The sequence below is a fragment of the Manduca sexta genome, chromosome 1, assembly GCF_014839805.1.
Source record: "Manduca sexta isolate Smith_Timp_Sample1 chromosome 1, JHU_Msex_v1.0, whole genome shotgun sequence".
In the NCBI taxonomy this organism is placed as follows: domain Eukaryota; kingdom Metazoa; phylum Arthropoda; class Insecta; order Lepidoptera; family Sphingidae; genus Manduca; species Manduca sexta.
In genome coordinates, this window is record NC_051115.1 from 2,377,917 (window position 1) to 2,400,388 (window position 22,472).

The window sequence follows — 22,472 nt, forward strand, 5'->3', positions numbered from 1 at the left end:
ATGCTGATTTCACAGAATATTTTTTTCATATTATTTTCTCTTGCATATCTATCTATATCTATCTATCTATACTTATAATAAATCTGTAGAGGTCAATTCTGTACATGAAATATATTTCCATAATAACTACCAGGGGGTGATTAGGGATCGATACTGATGCCAAAAATGTAATTAGTAAAAATTTTATCTGTCTGTCTGTCTGTCTGTATAACCGTTATAGAAACAAAAACTACTCGACGGATTTTAACGAAACTTGGTACAATTATTTTTCATACTCCTGTGCTGGTTATAGTATACTTTTCATCACGCTACAATTAATAGGAGCAGAGCAGTGAAAGGAAATGTTGGGAGAACGGGAGAAGTTACTCCATTTTTTAAGCTTCCGTCGCGTGTGAAACCTTAATGGTTAAAGCTACACAGAAATCATGTATGACGGAAATGTTCTCCTTAAAATTATGTAAAAAATATCCCACGACAGCATATGTCTATCTTTTATGGTTGACTCACAATAACACGTGTAACTCCCGATAGCTTAGCAGTTCGAAGCTTTCTCATTATATTTGTCTACTCTTACACTAACAGCAACACATAACACTCTCAGTCATCCCTAATTTAAAAAAGTTAACATTATTAAATATTCCATAAAAAAGAATCATAGAAATCGGTATAGAAACACCAAAGTTATACATGAAATACGCTAATAATAAGCCATCATGCGTGAATACTGAATCATGCTATAAGGATTATTTTTGTATATATATATAAGGTCGCGAACGCACAGGCAGGCGGCTTGCTTGGCACCTAGAGGCTAGCGAATCACCTAGCGAGTAGCTTCGTAAAACGAACATTCTGGAACGTTCGCGACCGGCTCTATTTTTGAAGTCCGAAATCCACGCGGGCGAAGCTGCGGGCGGAAGCTAGTAAATAATAACCTAAATAAAACATAGGAAACTAGCCTATTACAGCTACGCCACCGAGGTAGTCAAGTTTATACAGTCATTCTGACATTGCGTTACTAAATGAAACCACATACTCGTCTTCACCTTTGCTGACATTGTGCCAAAAATCATTCATTAATAACGAAATTTTTCATCAAAAATCCTGATTTTAGTTTTCTGATTTTTTTATCGTTTTTTAGTATAATGCGAATATGGCGTGCGAAAGTGTATCTCTGACTGAAAGTGTGATGTTGCTGCGACGAATTCTTGAGAGAAGTAGGAGTGGCATTACTGTGTGTAAAATTAAATTTACTTTTTATTGTTATTTATTTTGTTCGATACTTACACTTTTTTAGTTTACATCTACGGTTCAAGTAACTTATTGTAAAGTTATTTTCAAGAAGATAAGCATGTAGTTTGATTTAGGAACGCAATGTCAAAATGAGCCTGTATATTATAGTAAGGTTGGCAACCCTACCGGGAATCAAACTAGAGACCTCATCATAGCAGTCGAACCGTAATACGCAACTACACTAGATCAAATCGGGATTCGTTTTTGAAAATCTCATCTCAGACAAATAAAAACAACTTGAGTTAGTAGATATTTATTGATTAATATATTGGAACATATAAAATCTTCGCTTCCTTAGCCGGTCATAATTACCTGAAAAAAAAAAAGAAAAAAAACACGTCAAGCCTCAATTACAGCACTTTTCAATAAACGACTGCCTCAGAGGCGTAGTTGTTTCATGCGCGGTACGCCAGCGCTCTGAGGACCTGGGTTCGAATCTCAGGCAAAGTGATATTTGGGTTTTTCTGCTCAGTATCAGCCAAGAGTCTGGAATTTGTGCCCGATATGGCGATAGGCTCGCCCCCTGTCACATGGGACGGAACACACTTGGCGAAAAGTTGGCGCCCTGGTTGCGCCTCTGCATACCCCTTCGGAGATAAATGCGTGTGTGTGTGAGTTCAATAAGCGATCCCAATCTCAATCCGATTCCGAACGAACCAATCAGAATAACTCATTTGTAATGTCCAAAAATACTTTGTTCTGATTGGTCCATTTTTGAAATCGATCGAAAGAAACGATTGGATTCGTTTTTTGAAAATGGCGGTTAGACGGATCAATTATTGTTTATCCGCCATTTCATTAAAATTCCGTCTGCATAGAACAACCGCAATGTCTATTTCTGTCAAGCAGCAGTGTGTAGTCACTGTTGTGTTCCGGTTTGAAGGATATTGTAGCCAGTGTAACTACTGGACATCTCATGTCTCAGGATGGCGAGCGCAGTGAAATACCAAACAATTGTAATTCAAGGTGTTGGTGTTTCTGCTGTTTATGGATCATATCGCTTACCATCAGGCAAATGGCAAGCTCGTCTCGTCATTCAAAGCAATAAAAAACTCACCATCCATTACATTAAGTAAAGTTATTCGCGGCTGATGGCGACGCATTCCTTCTGCAACCACGCCAGATCTTCTAGAAGACCTCGCTTCTCCAGTATAGGTCCCAGGGTGTCGAGCACTCGTTTGTGGTATGCGTTGATGTATGATAACTGTGGAGAAGTACAACAATAAATAAACAATGTACTGAACAATTGATGACAAAAAAGAAAGCCCGGAGTTTCTTTCTGCCTTTCTTCTTCGGGTAATCATCACTTAGCTAGTGAAAGGCTGGTAGGTTAGCTAGGTTAGGGCTCATGTCCTCGCCGGTGAGGATCGCGACGCGTTATCCTTCTATTTCCCTCTACTTGCCAGCCCGAGCTGGTTACTTCGGTTTGTACCTTGTTTCTATTATAAATTTTATCCCTAATTTAAAATGTCCATAGTTATATAAGTAATTTTAATATTTGTTTAGAAATAATATTATTTTTTATGCTTTGTTTTGACGTATCATAAGTGCAACTTTGTTCGCCTACGTGATAAATAAAGTGTTTTATTTAATACATTATACATTTCGGTTCCAACAGGCCGGTATAATTGTGTCGACCGTCGAGGGGTAATCATCTCTCGTTAGGTGATATTCTATTGGACCCCACTCTTTACCATCAGATGCAGTGAAATCACTCTGTCGACATGGTATAAAAAAAATAAATAAACTTGAAAAATAGATGTTCGTAATCATTTTACACAAATCGAAATCGCTTTTAAACTATGTAATACAACCGAAGCCGCGGTACATTCTCGAAAGATCCGGAACGATCGCGAACCCTAGTAGAAATGAGGTCTTATTGTTTTCGAGAACTTTCCATTGTCCAAACTTCCACATTATGATAAGCGTTTATATCGACGAGTACCACTGGCCGTGATAATATCATCTACAACATTCTATATAAGCAAACCTCAACTCAACCAAAAGCGGCGATAGCCTAGTTGGGTGTGGAACGGACTGCCGAGACGAATGTCCGCAGGTTCAAATACCAAGGGCACACACCTCTGATTTTTCTAATATCATGTGTGTATTCTTTGTGAATTTATCGTTCGCTTTAACGGTGAAGGAAAACATCGTGAGGAAACCTGCACATCTTGAGAAGTTCTCTATAGGAATTTCGAAGGGGTGTGAAGTCTACCAATCCGCACTACAGCGTGGTGGACTAAGGCCTAATCCCTCTCAGTAGTAGAGGAGGCCCGTGCTCAGCAGTGGAACAGTATATAATACAGGGCTGATATTATTATTATTATTATTAAAATCAGCACTTTTTGAATTTTTTCCGAAAAAGTATGTCGCTTAACGCCCGAAATTAATAATGTATCTACTATCCAAGACTAAAACCTATCTTAGATTGCCGACTATCTTTCGATTGGTCTCCTATCGGCATGCCAATATCTTAACTCGCCTATCCTTGCTTGCCTTCAACGATAGATCGCTGGCAATCCTTTCCAGATGCGTTCCCTCCTGACCATTCCATTTTATGCAGAATATACCATTCGTAAAAAAAAATACTTTTTGTATTTTCCATACAAACTATTCGTTTCAATATTTGCCTAATTGCGAAAAATAAGACTTGGAGTAATAAAAAAATATTTTATATATTTTAGCCCTCAAAAGAAATAATTAATAATTAGTACATGTCATATTTAAGATACAAACTTTTTAATTAGTTTCAAAATGGAACGTGAGTAATTTGGTTGCTGACATATTTTGACACTGAAGTTTAATAACATTGTTCATAATATATTAATAAATCTTTAAAGGATTTAGTTTTTAGTATGAAGTACGCAGTAAACTCGGTGCCATATAATAATAATTGCACTCTGTACACATTATCCAGTGTTATGGAACAAATTACGATTCTGTTATACATAATTGTTGCATAACTTTAACCGTTTATGCAGCGCACGCAACGGAAGCTCTCAAAAGTAATCAATTTTAGCCGTTTTTGGTCCCATTGATCATAGTGTGATGATATACATATACCCTATAATAGCCATCCTCAATAAATGGGCTATCCAACACTACAAGAATTTATCAATTCGAACCAGAAGTTCCTGAGACCAGCGCGTTCAAACGAACATACTCTTCAGCTTTATATAATAGTATAGATAATGTATGGAAATTTTGCCTGTTTCTATGTTTTAACTTTCAACTAATAAAACTATGTTAATTTGTAATTATTATTTTGAATTACAAATGTAGATAAGCAATAAAATAAATAGCAGTGATTGTAATGGTATTTTATTTTACTAAGTAAAGAAGTTATTTGTTAATGCTGTTCTTTCTCCAACATCTTGATTCTCTATATTGTTCTCATAATTAATAATATCAGCAGTTGATAATTCCACTTGGGTTGGAATTTCCTCTAGCCTGTGATTCCGACAAATATTGTGCAAAACTGCAGTTGCAATTATTATTGTTTGAACTTTAGGTAAAGATAAACGCAATGTCAATGCAATCACAGGGAAGCGACGTTTCCATGTACCAAATGTCCTGAAAAAGATAATATAAATATTTCCTATTCCTCAGCAAAAGTTAATGGAATGGAGAAACACCATAGTTCCTGAAAAAACGATGCAATTGCCCCTTGTTAGTACCTATCTAATAGTTCGGTAGGTACGGTATTTTTTGAAAATAATGTCAAAAATTATTTACCTTGTACATAGAAGTAACACGAATATACGAGATCAGTTTAACTAACAATGATTGGCAAGCAGATTTCGAAAGCCTAATCCAAACGTGAAATCAAACTCATCCAGGGTCTGCATGTAGTTAACTCTTTTCATTACCCGTGATGAAGCGCGACTTTCACTTTCGCTATCAGTATCGCTAGTCCCTCCAAATCACTGTCGTCACTGTCACTAGAGAATATGGATATTTCCATTGCCTTTTCGTTTCCCTTAAAATCAGTGTAAGCGATATTCAAAACATATTGAGTAAACTGAGGAATTGGTCCGATTGGAAAATGCGATTGTTTACAACAATCAAATCAAATGTCAAAACGGGTAGATAGAGTATTGGCAAGCGTAAACTGTCATTTTCATGCAGAGGGTAATCTATGATCTGTAATCCGTCCTCTCAAAGATCGATTATTGTTAGAGATAGCTTACTGAATCTATGGATTGGTTATTGGCATGCTTTATCCATAAAAACGAATGAATTATCAATCTTAGATGGCATACATTGGATTAGGATTGGTTATTAATTTCGGGCGTAAGTCAATTAGCGTTTTAACCGTCGATATAAGGCTACATTTATATCTGTTGAAATTGATTTTTGAACATCAAATGAAACATGTAATGCCATCTGTTCAAAACAATGTTAAGTAATAATCGAAACGAAGTGCATAATTCATTCAATTTTTGCTTCATTGGTCCTCATTCGGAACGAATGTATGTTTCTTTTTATTGATTCGTTTTTATAAAATATATAGTTCACTGTTCGCCGCCATGTAAAAAGCAACGCGTTTTATTAATATCACTTAGACAAAATCTTACAGAACTAACCTCAAACTCATCCAGCATGGTAACGTCGATGCTCTCCCTCTGGTTGGGCACGAGGGTCAGGGTGCTGAAGCCGAGCACGCCGCGGCCGCCGTAGTCGTCCAAGAGATTCCTCGCCTGCGGAAACACCCTGTATCTATACTATTATATAAAGCTGAAGAGTTTGTTTGGTTGTTTGTTTGTTTGAACGCGCTAATCTCAGGAACTACCGGTTTGAGACCCTGGGAAGAACATAGGCTCCTGGGAAACTACTACATTTATAACGGAAAACTTTAGCCTGAAAAACTTTATAACGCGGGCGGAGCCGCGGGCAAAAGCTAGTACTGTATAAAGCTAAAGAGTTTGTTTGTTTGAACGAACTAATCTCAGGAATTATAGGTTCGAATTGAAAAATTGTTTGAGTGTTGAAAAGCTCAGTTATCGGGGAAGGCTATAGGATATATATCATCACGCTATGACCAATAGGAGCGGGGTAGTAATAAAAAATGTTGCAAGAAAGTGGAAAATTTATTCCTCTTGAGAGCCTCCGTTGCGGACGCTGAGTAAACGGTTAAAGTTACACGGAATTTAGATGAAATTTTGTATGGAGATAGTTTGAGACTTTGGGAAGAACATAGGCTACATTCTTTCCCGGAAAAATATATAGCATGACTTTTATAACGGATAACTTTTTATACTAACAAAACATTATCAAAAGCTAGTGTTATATAGAGGCACGAGTCGCGAGCACGCTCGTTGTCAGACGAGTGGCACGCTCGTCTCGTCATACAAATGTTTTTGTTGTGTATCGGATCCCGCAGTCAACACCAAGGGAAATCTATTGGATACTGAAATCCCTCGGCTTAGCAACTGCAGGGGCCTGGAGGAAAAACGAGAGGCGATAGCTACGAAGAAAGTGTTGGGGAAGGATAAGGAGAACTCTTAGGATAGGAGGAGGGGAGAAGATCAAGAAATGCAAACCCTCATAGGATACAATGTGTTTGACACTGGAGGAAAAATGAGAGGCGATAGCTAAGAAGAAAGTGTTGGGGAAGGATAAGGAGAACTCTTAGGATAGGAGGAGGGGAGAAGACCAAGAAATGCAAACCCTCATAGGATACAATGTGTTTGGCACTGGAGGATCAATGAGAGGCGATAGCTAAGAAGAAAGTGTTGGGGAAGGATAAGGAGAACTCTTAGGATAGGAGGAGGGGAGAAGACCAAGAAATGCAAACCCTCATAGGATACAATGTGTTTGGCACTGGAGGATCAATGAGAGGCGATAGCTAAGAAGAAAGTGTTGGGGAAGGATAAGGAGAACTCTTAGGATAGGAGGAGGGAAGAAGACCAAGAAATGCAAACCCTCATAGGATACAATGTGTTTGACACTGGAGGAAAAATGAGAGGCGATAGCTAAGAAGAAAGTGTTGGGGAAGGATAAGGAGAACTCTTAGGAGGAGGGGAGAAGACCAAGAAATGTCAACCCTCATAGGACACAATGTGTTACAACCATGAGGTGTACACACTGAACTGTGTGCCTAGGGCCGCGACACAAGAAATACTCTTAGGATGTGACAAGGGGAGAAAGAGAAGAAGGGGGATCAAGAAATGTTTGCGAGCCCTTATAGGCCTCAATGGCAACCATGAGGTATACACACTTAACTGTGTGCTTAGGGCCGCGGCAAATGTCCCCTGTGCACGTGCATTCAGTGCGGAAACTGAGCGCACAAGAATTACCTCAAGGAGACATACAAATGTATTAAAGTATGGACGTACCTTAGGATGATCAGACTCCTTGGTGACGGATACGATCTCCACCAAGTCCTCATGTCTGATGCCGTACTCACCGACCTTGTAGAAACCGGGCTCTGAAACAACAAAATTAAGGCAATAGATACAACTCAGTTTCAATTTATAATTTATTCCTTATTTCACGAGCCTATAAATGAACGGGTTTAAACTTTTTTTTTCTTTTCACTTTATCATGTACTGTAGTCTTTACCCTAAACTGATTGAAAAGAGCAACACCAGAGTTTCTTGAACGTTCCTCTCTGGTGAAAACTGCTTTCCGAACTGGTGGTAGAGTTAATATTGACGGAATCTAAATCATGTATAACATTTAACAGATTCAAATAAATCATTTCATTTCATTTCAGTTTCGCACTCAAATGCTATATAAGCTGAGACGCTGCTTAAGAACAGCGTCTTAAGATACTTCCTATTTAATACACGACAGAATAAGGGCCGTCTTGATAGATACAACTCAAGCTCTTAAGTGCGGTATCAGCTGAGACGCTATGTAAGTTCAGCATCTCAAGATATAAAAACACCCATATTAACATCAGCTCAAGCGGTACCTCAAGAGGCCATTTAGGCTAAGTTTTGTTTATTTAACAAAGCTGTCTCCATTGAGAACCAGTGACAACTTAAGGTTGGTTTATTAAATAGTTCAATACAATAAATGTCTACTTGAGATTTTACTCAAGTATAGACCTTATATCAAAATCAGTTCATTCCTTTGAAAGCTACGATGTGAAAAATTATTTTTAAAATTTTACTATCGCCCGTTTCACAACGAGTAAATATTAATTTTATAATACAACTAGCGACCCGCCCCGGCTTCGCACGGGTGCAATATTTCTCCACTATTTAATGAATGTTATTATACATATAAACCTTCCTCTTGAATCACTCTTAAAAAAAACCGCATCAAAATCCGTTGCGTAGTTTTAAAGATTTAAGCACACATAGATAGAGACAGAGAAAGCGACTTTGTTTTATACTATGTAGTGATATATGGCGACCGAATTCAAAAGTCAAACTCCCAAATAAATAGTAAACAAAAGAGTGACAGCAACTGTCTTCAGTCTCGACATCTTATTGACCGATTACAAACAATCGCAATGCTTACTATGAAAAAGCAGTAACAGTCAGAGCAACTCTTAGATCTTACAACCCCCCCCCCCCCCCGCGCCTTGGGGATTTTTCCAATTTCACAGAAAAATCCATATATTTCTCCAACTAAATTAATTATTTTAAAACTCGTGTGTTCACAATTTGAATGACGGAAAGGAGGAGTGCCTTGGCTCACTATTCCACTGTCCATATCATTCCTTCTCCCTCAACTCCTCTAAGGGGTCGTCCATTGATCACGTGACGTTTTTAGTGACTAACCTCCTCTCCCTGCTGATGATATGTGATAAGGTTTTACATAACAAATCGCGCGACCAACATAAAATATAGACGTGATATCTCATTATCTCATTACCCCCCCCCCCTGTGATATTTCTTGATTTAATTACCGGACTCCTCCCCCATTTTCGAGCCTCAGGTGATTAATAGACAGCCCCAAAATATAATAGACGGCCCCAAAATATAATAGACGGCTCCAAAATACAATATACGGCCCCAAAATACCCCCCACCTCCTCAAGCCTCACGTGATTGGACGACCCCTAAATATCTCACCGTTGCTGAGTATCTGCCCGGGGCGGAGGCCGGGGTCGTGCGGGTAGGGGCGCCACGACACGCCGGAGGGCCCCTCGTGCACGTTGAGGAAGTGGCCCACGCCGTGGCCGGTGCCGTGCGCGTAGTCCAGCCCCACGTCCCACAGCGCGCGCCGGGCGAAGCTGTCCAGCACGTTGCCCTGGAGAAAAGTATTCCACCAGTGTCTTTATGCAAATCGACATCATATAGTATACTAGCGACCCGCCCCGGCTTCGCACGGGTGCAATGCTGATACTAAATACACTACAGAAAAACTGTGAACGTTGTATATAAAAACATAGCGGCGCGCTCTGGCTTCGCACGGGTATAACATAAAATAACAGTATTTCTCCACTATTTAATGGATGTTATTATACATATAAACCTTCCTCTTGAATCACTCTATCTATTAAAAAAAACGCATCAAAATCCATTGCGTAGTTTTAAAGATTTAAGTTATACAAAGGGACAGAGAAAACGACTTTGTTTTATACTATGTAGTGATGATATCAGCCCTGTATTATATACTGTCCCACTGTGCAGGCCTCCTCTACTGAGAGACGAGGCCTTAGTCCACCACGCTGTAGTGCGGGTAGACTTCACATACCCTCAAAATTCCTATAGAGCACTTCTCAGGTATGCAGGTTTTTTTTCGTTCGCTCATTCGTCCCGGCAGTCTCTTCCACAGCCAACTAGGCTATTGCCGCTACATATAGCAAACAAGGCTTAAAATATCGTTGTTAGACAATACTACCTTGAATCACTAAAGCTATAGGAATTTTGAAGGTATGTGAAGTCTGCCCGCACTGCAGCGTGGTGGGCAAAGGCCTAATCTCTCAGTAGTAGAGGCCCAGCAGTGGGACAGTATATAATATAGGACGAAGGGTCCATATTATCCGATTCCTACCTGCTCCCGTTCACATAGAATCTAAATATCATTAGAACGATTTACAGACTACATTCATACATATTAGTACCTACATTATGAAAAGCGGCGATAGCCTAGTTGGATGTGGAACGGACTCGAGACGAATGTCTGCAGGTTCAAATCCCAAGGGTACACACTCTGACTTTTCTACTTAAGAACTTTTTCTTTGTGTATTCTTTGTGAATTATCGCTTGCTTTAACGGTGAAGGAAAACATCGTGAGGAAACCTGTACATCTGAGAAGTTCCTCTATAGGAATTTCGAAGGTGTGTGAAGTCTACCAATCCGCACTACAGCGTGGTGGACTAAGCCCTAATCCCTCTCAGTAGTAGAGGAGGCCCGTGCTCAGCAGTGGGACAGTATATAATACAGGGCTGAAATTATTATTATAAGTACCTATATATTGTGTCGGATTTCCTTTTGGAAAATTTTACATTTGCCACTGAAGAGCAAACATACCTTAACTCCCTTAGGGAATAAGGCGCTGCCCACCATCATCTGCCCTTTGAGAACACGTGTGAACGCGCCCTTTTGCTCATCAGTAGGGTTGCCGCTCATGTGTCTCGTGCGGGTTATGTCCGTTGTGCCATCCCTGGAAAAAAATATATTAAAGTTGCATAAAAAATAAACTTTTGTTAGTATTTTAAGTAACATATTTGTGATATAACTGTCTCGCTCACATGCGTACACCACATTGACGATGAAGTCATAGCTAATTTATAATGTAAAAGAGATGCATAAGGATTTTTTGTTAGTATTTTATTTTCGATGTCGCTGTCTCGCTCACACGTGTGCATGGCATTGACGTCATAGCTTATTTGAAAGTAACAATTTTATACTAGCTTTTGCTCGCGCCTATATCCGCGTAAAACATTTTGGAATTGAATTTAAAATGAAAATACTAATAAGGAATATTCAGTATGCAAAACAAAGAAAAAAAAAGTTGTTTTGAAATTGTTCCACTATTTTTGGGTCTGACTGTACGTGTACTCACTTGTACTGCCCCCCGGAGTCCAACAGGAACATGTCGTCGGCGTTGATCACCGTCTGCTCCCCCTCCCTGGACGGGCTGTAGTGTATGATGGCTCCGTTTGCGCCGGCGCCGGATATCGTCTCGAAAGATGGGCCCATGAAGTCCTCTTCGTCCCTAATAACAACATACAGGGTCATTTTGACATCGCGTTACTAAATTAATGCCTTGGGTATTCTCTCCCTGTAAACCTTGGAGTGGTGTAGAGGACGGAGGTAAGTGCATAATAAAACCAAGTGAAAAACACACAATAAAGTTAAACACATAATTTTTATGGTATTGAATGACGAGTCGAGCTTGCCGTTCGCCTGTTGGTAAGCGATACGATCCATAATCAGAAGAAGCACCAACACCTTGAATTACAAAGTATTGTTTGGTATTCCACTGAGACATGAGATGTTAATTATTATGTCCAGTAGTTACACTGGCTACATTGTTCAAACCGGAACACAACAGTGACTACACACTGCTTGACAGAAATAGACATTGCGGTGGTACCTACCCAGGACTCTCACATATGAGAGACCTACCACCAGTATTGATCTGTATTTAGCTAAGAAACGTTTGTAAATATGCACAGTGGCCCACGTATGTGTCGCGTTCCGGGATCAGCCTGTGTATATCCAGTTCCAACAGACATAATTGTGTCGACTGTCAGGTAATCATCTCTCGTCAGTCGACATTCTATTTGACCCCACTCTTACCATCAGGTGCAGTAGCATCGATATATATGTACTACGTACTAGATCTGGCGTTGCGTAGTCATTGTGATTGCCTCAACTGTACTGCAATCCGTACATCTGACTTTAGTATGATTTCAACATTGACAGCGTGCGGTTATGTACGGAGTGGCGCTCATAATATAAGAATTCGAGTCTAAGTGTAAACCTGGATGTGAATAGAAAATATTAGTCAAATAAGTGAAATTATTTGTTGTTCAAGTGAATAAATAGGTTATAACAGTGACGTTTTGGTTGTCATTTTAGTTCAGATTATGAACAAATCTGTACTATTATATAAAGCTGAAAATTTTGTTTGTTTGTTTGAACGCGCTAATCTCAGGAAGTACCGGTCCGAACTGAAAAATTCTTTTTGTGTTGGATAGCCCTTTGTTCGTGGAGTGCTATAGGCTATATATCATCACGCTATACCCAATAGGAGCGGAACAGTAATGAAACATGTTGCAAAAACGGGGAAAATTTATTCGTTTTGACAGCTTCTGTTGCGTGTGCTGTGTATACGGTTAAAGTTATGCAACAATGATGTATAAAAGATCTACAAAAATATATTATAAAACAAAGTCCCCCGCTGCATCTGTCTGCCTGAACGTGTTAAACTCAACAACTACCCAACGTATTAGGATAAAATTTGGCATAGAGACAGTTTGAGACCCGGGGAAGAAAACTAACAATTACTACCAACCACACTTACTTGCGAAACTCTAGCAGTTTATCCGAAGCTTGTATCTCGGTGACCTTGCCACCAGCGTCGATGGTCTGATGAAGCCATTTGAAGAACCGCACCACCGCTATACCATCGCGAATGTGGCACTGGCGGAAACCCTGGAATGTTTGTGAGGTGTGACGTCATCTGTGTTATGTTAGTGAGTGTGAGCGAGATAGGAAATGCGACAATAGTTTCATCATTTCATCGTTTCAGCCGGGAATCGTCCACTGCTGGACATAGGCCTCCATTAGGCCCCCATTGAGCGCCATAAGGACCGGTTCTGGGCCGCCCTCATCGGACTCCGGCGACCCTCACCAGGTCGTCGGACCATCTCGTGGGGGGCCTGCCTACGCTGCGTCTTCCTGACAATAACTTAATACGACGATTTATGTTGCCGCGAATGTTAGACATTGAAATATCAATTTTTCTTTTTTTTTTAAATAGTTGCAATGGAATAAGCGTTTGTCTTCCATCTCACCTGATGGAAAGTGTAGATGAAGACGAAGGTGGTACACGCCCATCCAAAAGAAACCTGATCACTTTACTCTTAAAGGCTCCAGAGTTCAACTTATCAGGAAAAATTGACCCAGACAGGTCCTTCCAATTTTATTGCGGTTTTTTATATTATAATTTTCTCCCCACGTATCGAAGACTGCAGTCTTCCGCTTTGATTCCTCCCGGGCCCTGTGACCGGATAGCCGTGGGTCACCAGCGTACCGTCCGCTGGCACCCTCGGTGATAGATAGGCCCACCAAATCTTCCCAGGGACTGCCGTGGTTGCTAAGCCGGGGGATCGCTTGTACACCGTTCGCAGGGTACCCAAGGCAAAAAAAAATCTTACCTCCAATTCCACTTCGTTCTTGATCAACTTCTCCAAGGCAACAGGAGAAACTTCTGATATCAGGTCCAAGGGCTTCTTCAACACATCGTGCTGAGAAACAATGGATTACTTATGTACTGGTTAACCTGTCTAGTTGACGCCCTTGGATTAAAATGCTAGTGGGTAAGAGAGTGGTAAGAGATGAGTTGACTGCTGTTTGTGGGGTCGACCCAAGGTAATCAGTGAGTCGGACTAGCGTAAGTGAATTCATTACAACAGAAAACTCGTAAGCCAAATAATTTGTATTACGTGTTTGATAGTGTTGGGTTGACCACACATTGGAGAGGAATAAGTATACATAAAATATTGGCTAGTGTAATAAAATAATTCGAATAAGGACATGTGGAATATAAAGTAACATAATATACTTGTTATTAAAAATGTGTGTGGGGTCGACCCCACATTGGAGTGGGGTCAGTAAACGTTGATTCAAAACTTACCCCAGACGCGGCCCTATGTATCGCCTCACTAGCATCACTTGACAGCCATACGTGATGTTTCCCATCACCGCTTTCCGACAATTCTTTCTGCAAATGAAAAACATCATTTACCAGCCGGCCTAGCATGCGCATCACGAGATATCTCGAGAACGAGAGTAGACAAATTGTCGATGTCGATTAATATCTCGTTTTCTCTAACATGCGCACCACGATCGACAAATTCCTCGTTGAAGACATAAGTTTACTCGTGAAGACAAACCGATGTTGCCGATTGAAATATATATTCTAAACATTTTATTTTCTAATATAGCTACAATGGTTTTAGTTCATTCAATTTTTATAGATCTATGATCCAATTAGGTTTTTTTTGACGTTTTATGTGACAGTTTATGTCATAACAAAGAGCATAATGTAAATAAAAAACGTAAATAAGTAAACAAATTCAAAATTAATAATAATATTGTACAATATAATAAGGATTCTAACACAAAATAACAGCTCCGCCCTGTTTTGGACTACGAAATAACAAGACACAAATCAAATAAAATCTAATAAGACAATTATTTGTACGAGTATATGGTGCCCAAGCCGGACTTTACCTCGGGTGACTACGCCCCGCCGTGAGAACGATGTACCATAATGCCTAATGGAATCAGTAGTCCAATCGGGAAGGGAGATCGCTGTGGCTTTGGGCCTCACAAAATACCCAATTGATGTAAGTATAGTGAAATAATAACCTTATTAGCAAAACACCAATGTTGTAAGTTGAACTTTGCAGCCACAAAGCTCAAGTTTGTTCTTATTCGATGGTAATTGATGTTTTTTTAGTATTAGTGTTTATTAAAATATGAAGTAAGTATATATTTTCTTTTTGTTTTAGTTCCGTGAATCAAGTCCCTCTACATTCATTGGAATGTCCCCAGCCCAGCAGTCAACACCATGTTGAAGAGCTTACCAAATACTACTCCCAAAAAGTTTTTTAGTTGCTCGGTTTGAACTTAATACTTTAAGGTGGTAGCTCAAGGTCCATTTTCATACATTTTGTTTCGGCTTTAATCTGGGTAACTAAACAAGAATTTAAATTCACGTCTAGTTAGTGATTAGTTCTCGCAGTTGAAGAAAAACGTAAAAATAATTAATAATCATGGATATTTCGGCCTTTAAAATTTAATATGACGAAATTTTAAAGGCAGAAATATCCATGATTATTAATTATTTTTACATTTTTCTTTCAACTGCGAGAACTAATCACTAACTAGACGTGAATTTAAATTCTTTACTTGCCAATACTTGTTTAGTTACCCAGATTAAAGCCGAAACAAAATGTATGAAAATGGACCTTGAGCTACCACCTTAATGAAAGTATGTATTTTTATAACCAGTTTTTTTAAAAAAAAACTACATGTTTTAAATACTTAATATCATGTATATATATTTCGTTAGGTATCTTTATTTATACACTAGATAAAACATCTGTATGTTAGGAAATTTGGTTCTGTTCTGTTGTGTTCTTGTTCTGTTGGTTTAGGAAATTAATAATATAAGTAAACTGCAGCAATTACTTGAGAGTGCAATTTCTGTTTCTTGTAAGTGTTCATAGTATTTCGTTACAGTAATTGTAGGAAATTTGTTGTATAACAAGTTATTATGAAATATTCTATTGTTCTATTCTATTTTGTGTAGAAGATTTTGTTGTAATAATGAAAACTATCTTGATATTTAAAATGTGAATATAATAAAATATACATTATTTACATAGGAAAATATCTATTTATTATAATTGAGGTCATCCTGCTTGAGAGACACTTGCAGGTACTGATAATTGTACAGGTTCTTCTCACATATGATGGTCATTTATAATAGTTTCCTCCATTGGAACACTGTAACATAAAATACTGCATTACCTACAGTTACTTAACAATAGTAATATAATGTGAAGTTGTACCAGTGGTAAAATAATATAGTCAAACAACAATTTGAAACAGTGTATAACCATATATCCATTATTGTTAAGTCCATCAGTATACAGTCAGTGTAAATGAAGTTTTTAATAAAGAAATAAAGCAAGATATTGTTTGTTTATATTGTTAAGTTGCATAGTAATAGTATCTTCTCCGATACATGGCATTCACATTAAGAGTTTTGCTGTTTGAATCCATAATGTGACATTTTTTTGGTAACATATAGGTACTAGTTTTGCAAAACATAATGGTAAAACAAGTTACTCATTTGTATTTGTAGTATTAAAATAAACAAAATTAAAACTGCAATTAATCTGATTAAATAGCTCTTAGTACCTCATTAGTTGGCACACTAATTTCATTTTTATGAAAGGTAACACGCTATGTATTAATTGTGAAGATATTTCTCAAAGTACATTCATTTTTTATTTCTATTAACTCTAATAATTAATTAATGGTACATTACCAGTTGAACCTTGGTGTTGCAGGCATCCTTCCTCATTTTTTTATATTGTGCACTTTGTGGCTCATTAGGAGGTAATATTTTTATATGGGTACAATCTAAGAGCCCTAACATACTTTGCACGTAAAATTCACGAGTCTCACCTAAAAAAAATGAAAATGATTCCATTATCTATAAATCAAAATACTTCAATTGATATTAAACTCAGCTACTTATGTAATTAAGTATGTAATAAATATATTCAATTACCTTTAAACGGACGGCTATGCCTTTGGCTTGAGACTCCAAATCGGGAGCAAACTTTTCTTTAATATACAATGCCATTTGTTTTGTAGCAAAGGGATATCATAAATCAATTAAGTATAATATGTCTTCTTTCCACTTTACACGCCTCTCGTTTGTCGTATACTGATATTATTTTACTATAGTAAGATACCACCATCGTTTTAACGAATAAATTAAATTGATAATTTTCTCGGTTTATCTCTTCGTACAATATCAAAGAAGACAAATATCTCGTTTACGTGTGTCAAAAAACGATAAAATTATTTGCTCATGTTAGGGTTTGTAGACAAAAATACCACAGATTAATAAAACATTAATTTTTCTCTACTTTTCTCGTGACAAGTCGAGAAAATGAGCGCGCATGTTAGTGTCGGTAGACATATAGAGATAAACGACAAAATCACGAGAAAAAGTGTCGATAAAATTTTGTCGTCGTGCGCATGCTAGGCCGGCAGGAAGGCCTATTTCATTTTGGAGACAGTTTCGCAAATTAACTCCACATTATCTGAAGATAAGTTGCGTCCGGATAGCATTGCTTTCAATGTAGGGGGGGGGGGGGGGATCGACTGATGGAAATGATTACCCCTCGCCAGTCGATACAATTATGCCTCTTGAAACCGGATATAAATAGGCTGATCCCGGAACACGACTCACCTGGGGTACTATGATTTTTAACACCTTGTATACGATGCTTACTTTCGACTATCCAGTCAGATAGAATTATCGTACTACTACACTTAAATTTACATTAGTAGAAAAGTAGATTAGTAGTAAAGTAGATTAGTAGTAAAGTAGAACAGTAGAAAGGTAGCATAACACTTACCGCTAACTTCTCCAACCGCGACACAACATCACAATACGCCACTCCGTCGAAACTCTCAACTCCTTCTCCCTCCAAATGCGCCACCACATCGCAAGGCAGCTCACCATCGCCGGTGAACAACATGACCGTAGTCGGAGTGATCAGGAGATAGGAGAAGAACACCGGATTGTAATCGATGTCGGAGCCGCGGAGGTTTAGCGTATCTGGGTACACAGTTACAGAATGAGAGTAAGTCCATAATTACTTAATGCTTGACATGTTAGCCGGCTAACATGACAGTTATGACATGCTTGTCACGGGAATATAACCTTATTATTTATTACATAATAAGGTTATTTTTTCGTGACACGCGTAATGTCATGTAGCTGTCATGTTAACCGGCTGACATTCCAATTAATCCGATGGCAAATGGGATACTAGGGTGTTTGACTATGTTTTATTTTGTAATTTTTTTTTATTGTAACAGGTATTAGTAAAAAAAGAAATCCTTCTGTGAAAACATCATTAAAATTCGGTTAAAATGAGGTAGTAATTCATATTTCAAATATTGCTACATGCAGGCGTAGAGTGGGAATATCGCTCCATCTCTTTCTTTCACACGTAGGGTAATGCCGCTGACGTCACATGCAAATATTTTGTCTTTTCTGTTTTGTGACACCCACCCCCATTACCAATTGTAATAGCTTATAACTTGTAGATTTTTCACCATATATATCTTCTGTTTTAGAATATACGACGTACATAGTTCATAAAAGTTATAAATAAATAAGATACCGTCATTCGTCAATGCCAAATGTCAATATTACAATAGGTATTACATCTGTCACTTCAAGAGGGAAAGAAAAAAAACTGTCACTTCACTTCTTTTTTACTGCAAAGCAAAGGTCATTACGTCTTGATCCGTATATAGGGCGTCATTTGGTGCTTACGTCGTTTTAAAATAAAACAAAATTCAAAATAAAAATCATGAACGAAAATATCTGAATTTTGAAAAAATAAAAAAAACATGGGTCTCATAATTTTAGATCTAGTTTCACAAAATATAAACATTTAAGTATGTTGAAAAAAATAAATGTTGTCAATTCCCAAAATTTCTGATATAAGCCTGTCAAACTGAAAACAATTACGACTCACAAGCGATCTCGTCCAGCGCTGTGATCACCAACGCTGCAGCTTTCTTCTCGGCCATCTTGTCTCTTAGCTCTTTTATCTTCTGCCCCGCTGCCTTACCTGCAAATCAAACTTTTTATAAAGAGAGAAGTTTCATTGTTGAGAAATATATCGCATTGAGTAACTAAATATTGTACATAAAAAATGATACTGAAAGAAAACATCACTGATTTACTAAATATCTAAGATATTGTAGATTGAACCATTGACGTATATTCTATAGACACGAACGTCCATATAAACTGTTTGTTCAAAATCTGAACTAAAATGACAACCAAAACGTCACTGTTATAACCTATTTATTCACTTGAACAACAAATAATTTTACTTATTTGACTAAAATTTTTCATTCACATCCAAGTTTACATTTATAGTCGAGTTCTTATATCATGAGCGCCACTCCGTACACACAAGCTGTCAATATTGACCATACTAAAGTCAGTTTGAATGGATTGCAGTTCAATTCAGTTGAACACAGTTAATATTCGGAACGCCAAATCTAGTACGTAATACATATATATCGATGGACAGAAAAATGACCCTGTATATTGCTCAAGGCGGTTTACTCGGGAGAGGGTCTTAAATTCCATTTTCATGGAAGTCTTTTATTTTCTCTGGTATAGTTGTAGCGGCGTAAAGGTTGACGCCGCGGTAGAGGAACAGACGGTTACGTTCCTCTATGGAAGGGCAAGATTCCCAGTCAGGCAGATGTTGTGACCGGCCGCGGCACCTCCGACGGTTCCTATTCGGAGGTGGTATATATGCTGCACGTCGCGCAAATTGTGCAAGCGTGATTCAGGATCGATGTCGCCATCTATCGTGATTGCTGTGTGATTATCACTCCGGTTGTGTCACTGCATCGATCCTCTTGAAGTTCCGCCGATGTTGACAAGATGGCGGTATATGTTAAACTGTACCGCCACATAGTCTTAAAAAATTAACTAGTTAGATAACTCACCAGTATATTTTAGTGGTAGTGGTATGATATCGTTATGGGGTCTCTTCGGAGGCGGGTCGTTCATCTCGACTCTGACCTCGTCCACCAGGTTCTTGGACACGGGGATCAGCTGCATGTTGGCTTTCGTTAATGCTGCCTGTAAATATATTTTAATATTTTTATTTAATATAAACATTTTTTTATTTCTTTGAATGACGAGACGAGCTTGCCGTTCGCCTGATGGTAAGCGATACGATCCATAAACAGTAGAAACACCAACACCTTGAATTACAAAGTACATATTGTTTGACATTCCACTGCGCTCGCCATCCTGAGACATGAGATATTAAGTCTTATTATGTCCAGTAGTTACACTGGCTACAATGTCCTTCAAACCGGACAACAACAGTGACTACACACTGCTGCTTGACAGAAATAGACATTGCGGTGGTACCTACCCAGGCGGATTTCCACATGTGACAGACCTACCACCATTAAAATATAAATATATGGTGTCTATTAATATAGTGTTAACCAAATTCAACCAAGTCTTAAGAAGTTCAAGCAGCAATAGCCCAGTTGGTTGTGGAACGGACTACCGAGACGAATGTGCGCAGGTTCAAAACCCAAACACACCTCTAACTTTTCTAAAATTATGTGTGTATTCTTAGTGAATTATCGCTTGCTTTAACGGTGAAGACAAACATCGTGAGGTAACCTGCATCTGAGAAGTTCTCTATAGATATTTCGAGGGTGTGTGAAGTCTGCCCGCACTACAGCGTGGTGGACTAAGGCCTAATCCCTCAGTTGTAGAGGAGGCCCATGCAATTGGACAGTTTATAATACAGGGCTTATTAGTTTGAATTTTATTTTATTGTTATTGCTGTCTTAATATTGTTAAATTTAAAGTTAGATTATATTGTTAGATGTAGTGTTTTGGCCAAGTGCTGTAAACTTTCACTGAATTTATAAATAAATAAATTACCCTGTATTGTACCCTGGAATTACCTGCAAAGGAGTCCACTCATCCCTGGTGAAGGTGTGAGGATCCACCCCCACCACAGCACCGTCAGTCAGATTCGTTGACAACCACTTCTCCATCGTTGGAGTGTCGGGTAATGCTGGAATGGTAAACACTAAGTACTAGAGGGCAATGACGTTTTAGAAATAGACGCGTCATACACTAACAAAATGGCACATAAAAACGGCGCACAATTTGCTATAGTCGCGTACCTGTACGTATAATTACAAATTGGCTCGAAGAAGGAATAAAAAGATGCAGAATACATTCGTTAGTAAAGGATATATATACATCGACAGTTACGTAACAACGTTAGTGCCGCACGCTGATTGGCCGTCAAGTCGGGCAATTACCTTACTTTCGTCTTGCCAGTATTGAGCTCAGACAACGTATCTATGTAATAAAAACATCTTAGCTAGAGGGTATTTCCTTTGTTTCATTTTGTAGAACTATACTAATATACAGGGTCATTTTGACATTGCGTTACTAAATGAAACCACATACTTATCTACTTGGAAATAACACTACAATAAGTTACTTGAGCCGTAGATGTTAAATAAAATAATAAGTGTAAGTTTCGAACAAAATAAATATTAGTAAAAAGTAATTTTATTTTACGCGCCCTAATGCCACTACTAGTACTCTAAGAGAATTCGTCGCAGCGACATCACACTTTCAGTCAACCCACACACGCCATACTTCCACTAAAATACAAAATGGACAAAAATCAAAACTAGAATTTTTGGTAAAAATATCTACATTCATGCATACTGCTTTCGACAGGTCCGTCTGGAAATCTTTAGAGGAGGCATATATTCAGCAATAGACTATACATAGCTAATGATGATGATGATCTACATTCATGAATGATTTTTGGCATAATTTTAGCAGAGACAGAATACGTGGTTTCATTTAACAACGCAGAGTCAAAATGACCGTATATAATCTAACCAACCTCTCCCCCCCTTCAAGTTCCCCTTGTCTTACTTACACTGCTTCATGAGAGTCCATATCGACATATCCGCTTCCTTCTCGAACTGCGTGTAATACCGCCCGTCGGTCCAGACGAGCGCGTGCGACGACGTCACCACGGCCGTTCCCGCCGACCCGGTGAACCCGGATATCCACTCCCGGCGAGCGTCCACCGGCGCTATGTACTCCGACTGGATACACACCGTGGTTTTAATAGCCGTTTTGGAACCGAAAATTTCAAATTCTATCCCCCTTATTCATAGACGTTATTTATCTAAGGACGGAGCATTGCTGTGATAACAAGTCTGTTTCTCAGTTTTGTTTATCTGACAGCCAACTAGATTCAAGTTGTATCTCAATATTAGCCAATCACAACGGCCCTATGTCTACGCACTGCGAGGGCTGCCATGCCGTCAGCACTGAGAAACAGACTAGTTATCACAGCAATGCTCCGTCCTTAGATAAATAACGTCTATGAATAAAGGGGTTAATCAATAATAGAGTTAAAAATACCAATGAAATAGGATATACTTCAATTTTAGTGAAATAAAAAACAGTTTTCCTAGTGCTAATTAATTATCTATTTTTTTTATTGCTTTGAATGACGATACGAGCTTGCCGTTCGCCTGATGGTAAGCGATACGACCGCCCATAGACAGTAGAAACACCATCCAAAACTTCAATTACAAGTATTGTTTGGTATTCCACTGCGCTCATCCTGAGACATCAGATGATAAGTCTTATGCCCAATAATTACACTGGCTACAATGTCCTTCA

The 22,472-nt window shown here is 38.5% G+C and overlaps 1 protein-coding gene across 4 annotated transcripts in view; it reads right to left on the bottom strand.

Moving 5' to 3' along the window:
* Window positions 1-1,527: 1,527 nt before the first annotated feature.
* Window positions 1,528-22,472, bottom strand: part of LOC115447691 (xaa-Pro aminopeptidase ApepP) — a 42,066-nt gene continuing 21,121 nt past the window's right edge. For all 4 annotated transcript variants that reach the window (XM_037436531.1, XM_037436535.1, XM_037436526.1 and 1 more), the window contains exons 4-18: window positions 21,715-21,886; window positions 20,711-20,823; window positions 19,724-19,859; window positions 18,730-18,825; window positions 17,596-17,798; window positions 14,064-14,150; window positions 13,585-13,674; window positions 12,729-12,859; window positions 11,262-11,414; window positions 10,727-10,859; window positions 9,323-9,500; window positions 7,632-7,723; window positions 5,880-5,993; window positions 2,348-2,494; window positions 1,528-1,602 (exon numbers count right to left, since the gene is read on the bottom strand). In XM_037436531.1, coding sequence (XP_037292428.1) covers window positions 2,369-2,494; window positions 5,880-5,993; window positions 7,632-7,723; window positions 9,323-9,500; window positions 10,727-10,859; window positions 11,262-11,414; window positions 12,729-12,859; window positions 13,585-13,674; window positions 14,064-14,150; window positions 17,596-17,798; window positions 18,730-18,825; window positions 19,724-19,859; window positions 20,711-20,823; window positions 21,715-21,886 — 1,824 coding nt within the window. In that variant the 3' untranslated portion in view covers window positions 1,528-1,602; window positions 2,348-2,368. The remainder of the gene's footprint in view (window positions 1,603-2,347; window positions 2,495-5,879; window positions 5,994-7,631; window positions 7,724-9,322; window positions 9,501-10,726; window positions 10,860-11,261; window positions 11,415-12,728; window positions 12,860-13,584; window positions 13,675-14,063; window positions 14,151-17,595; window positions 17,799-18,729; window positions 18,826-19,723; window positions 19,860-20,710; window positions 20,824-21,714; window positions 21,887-22,472) is intronic.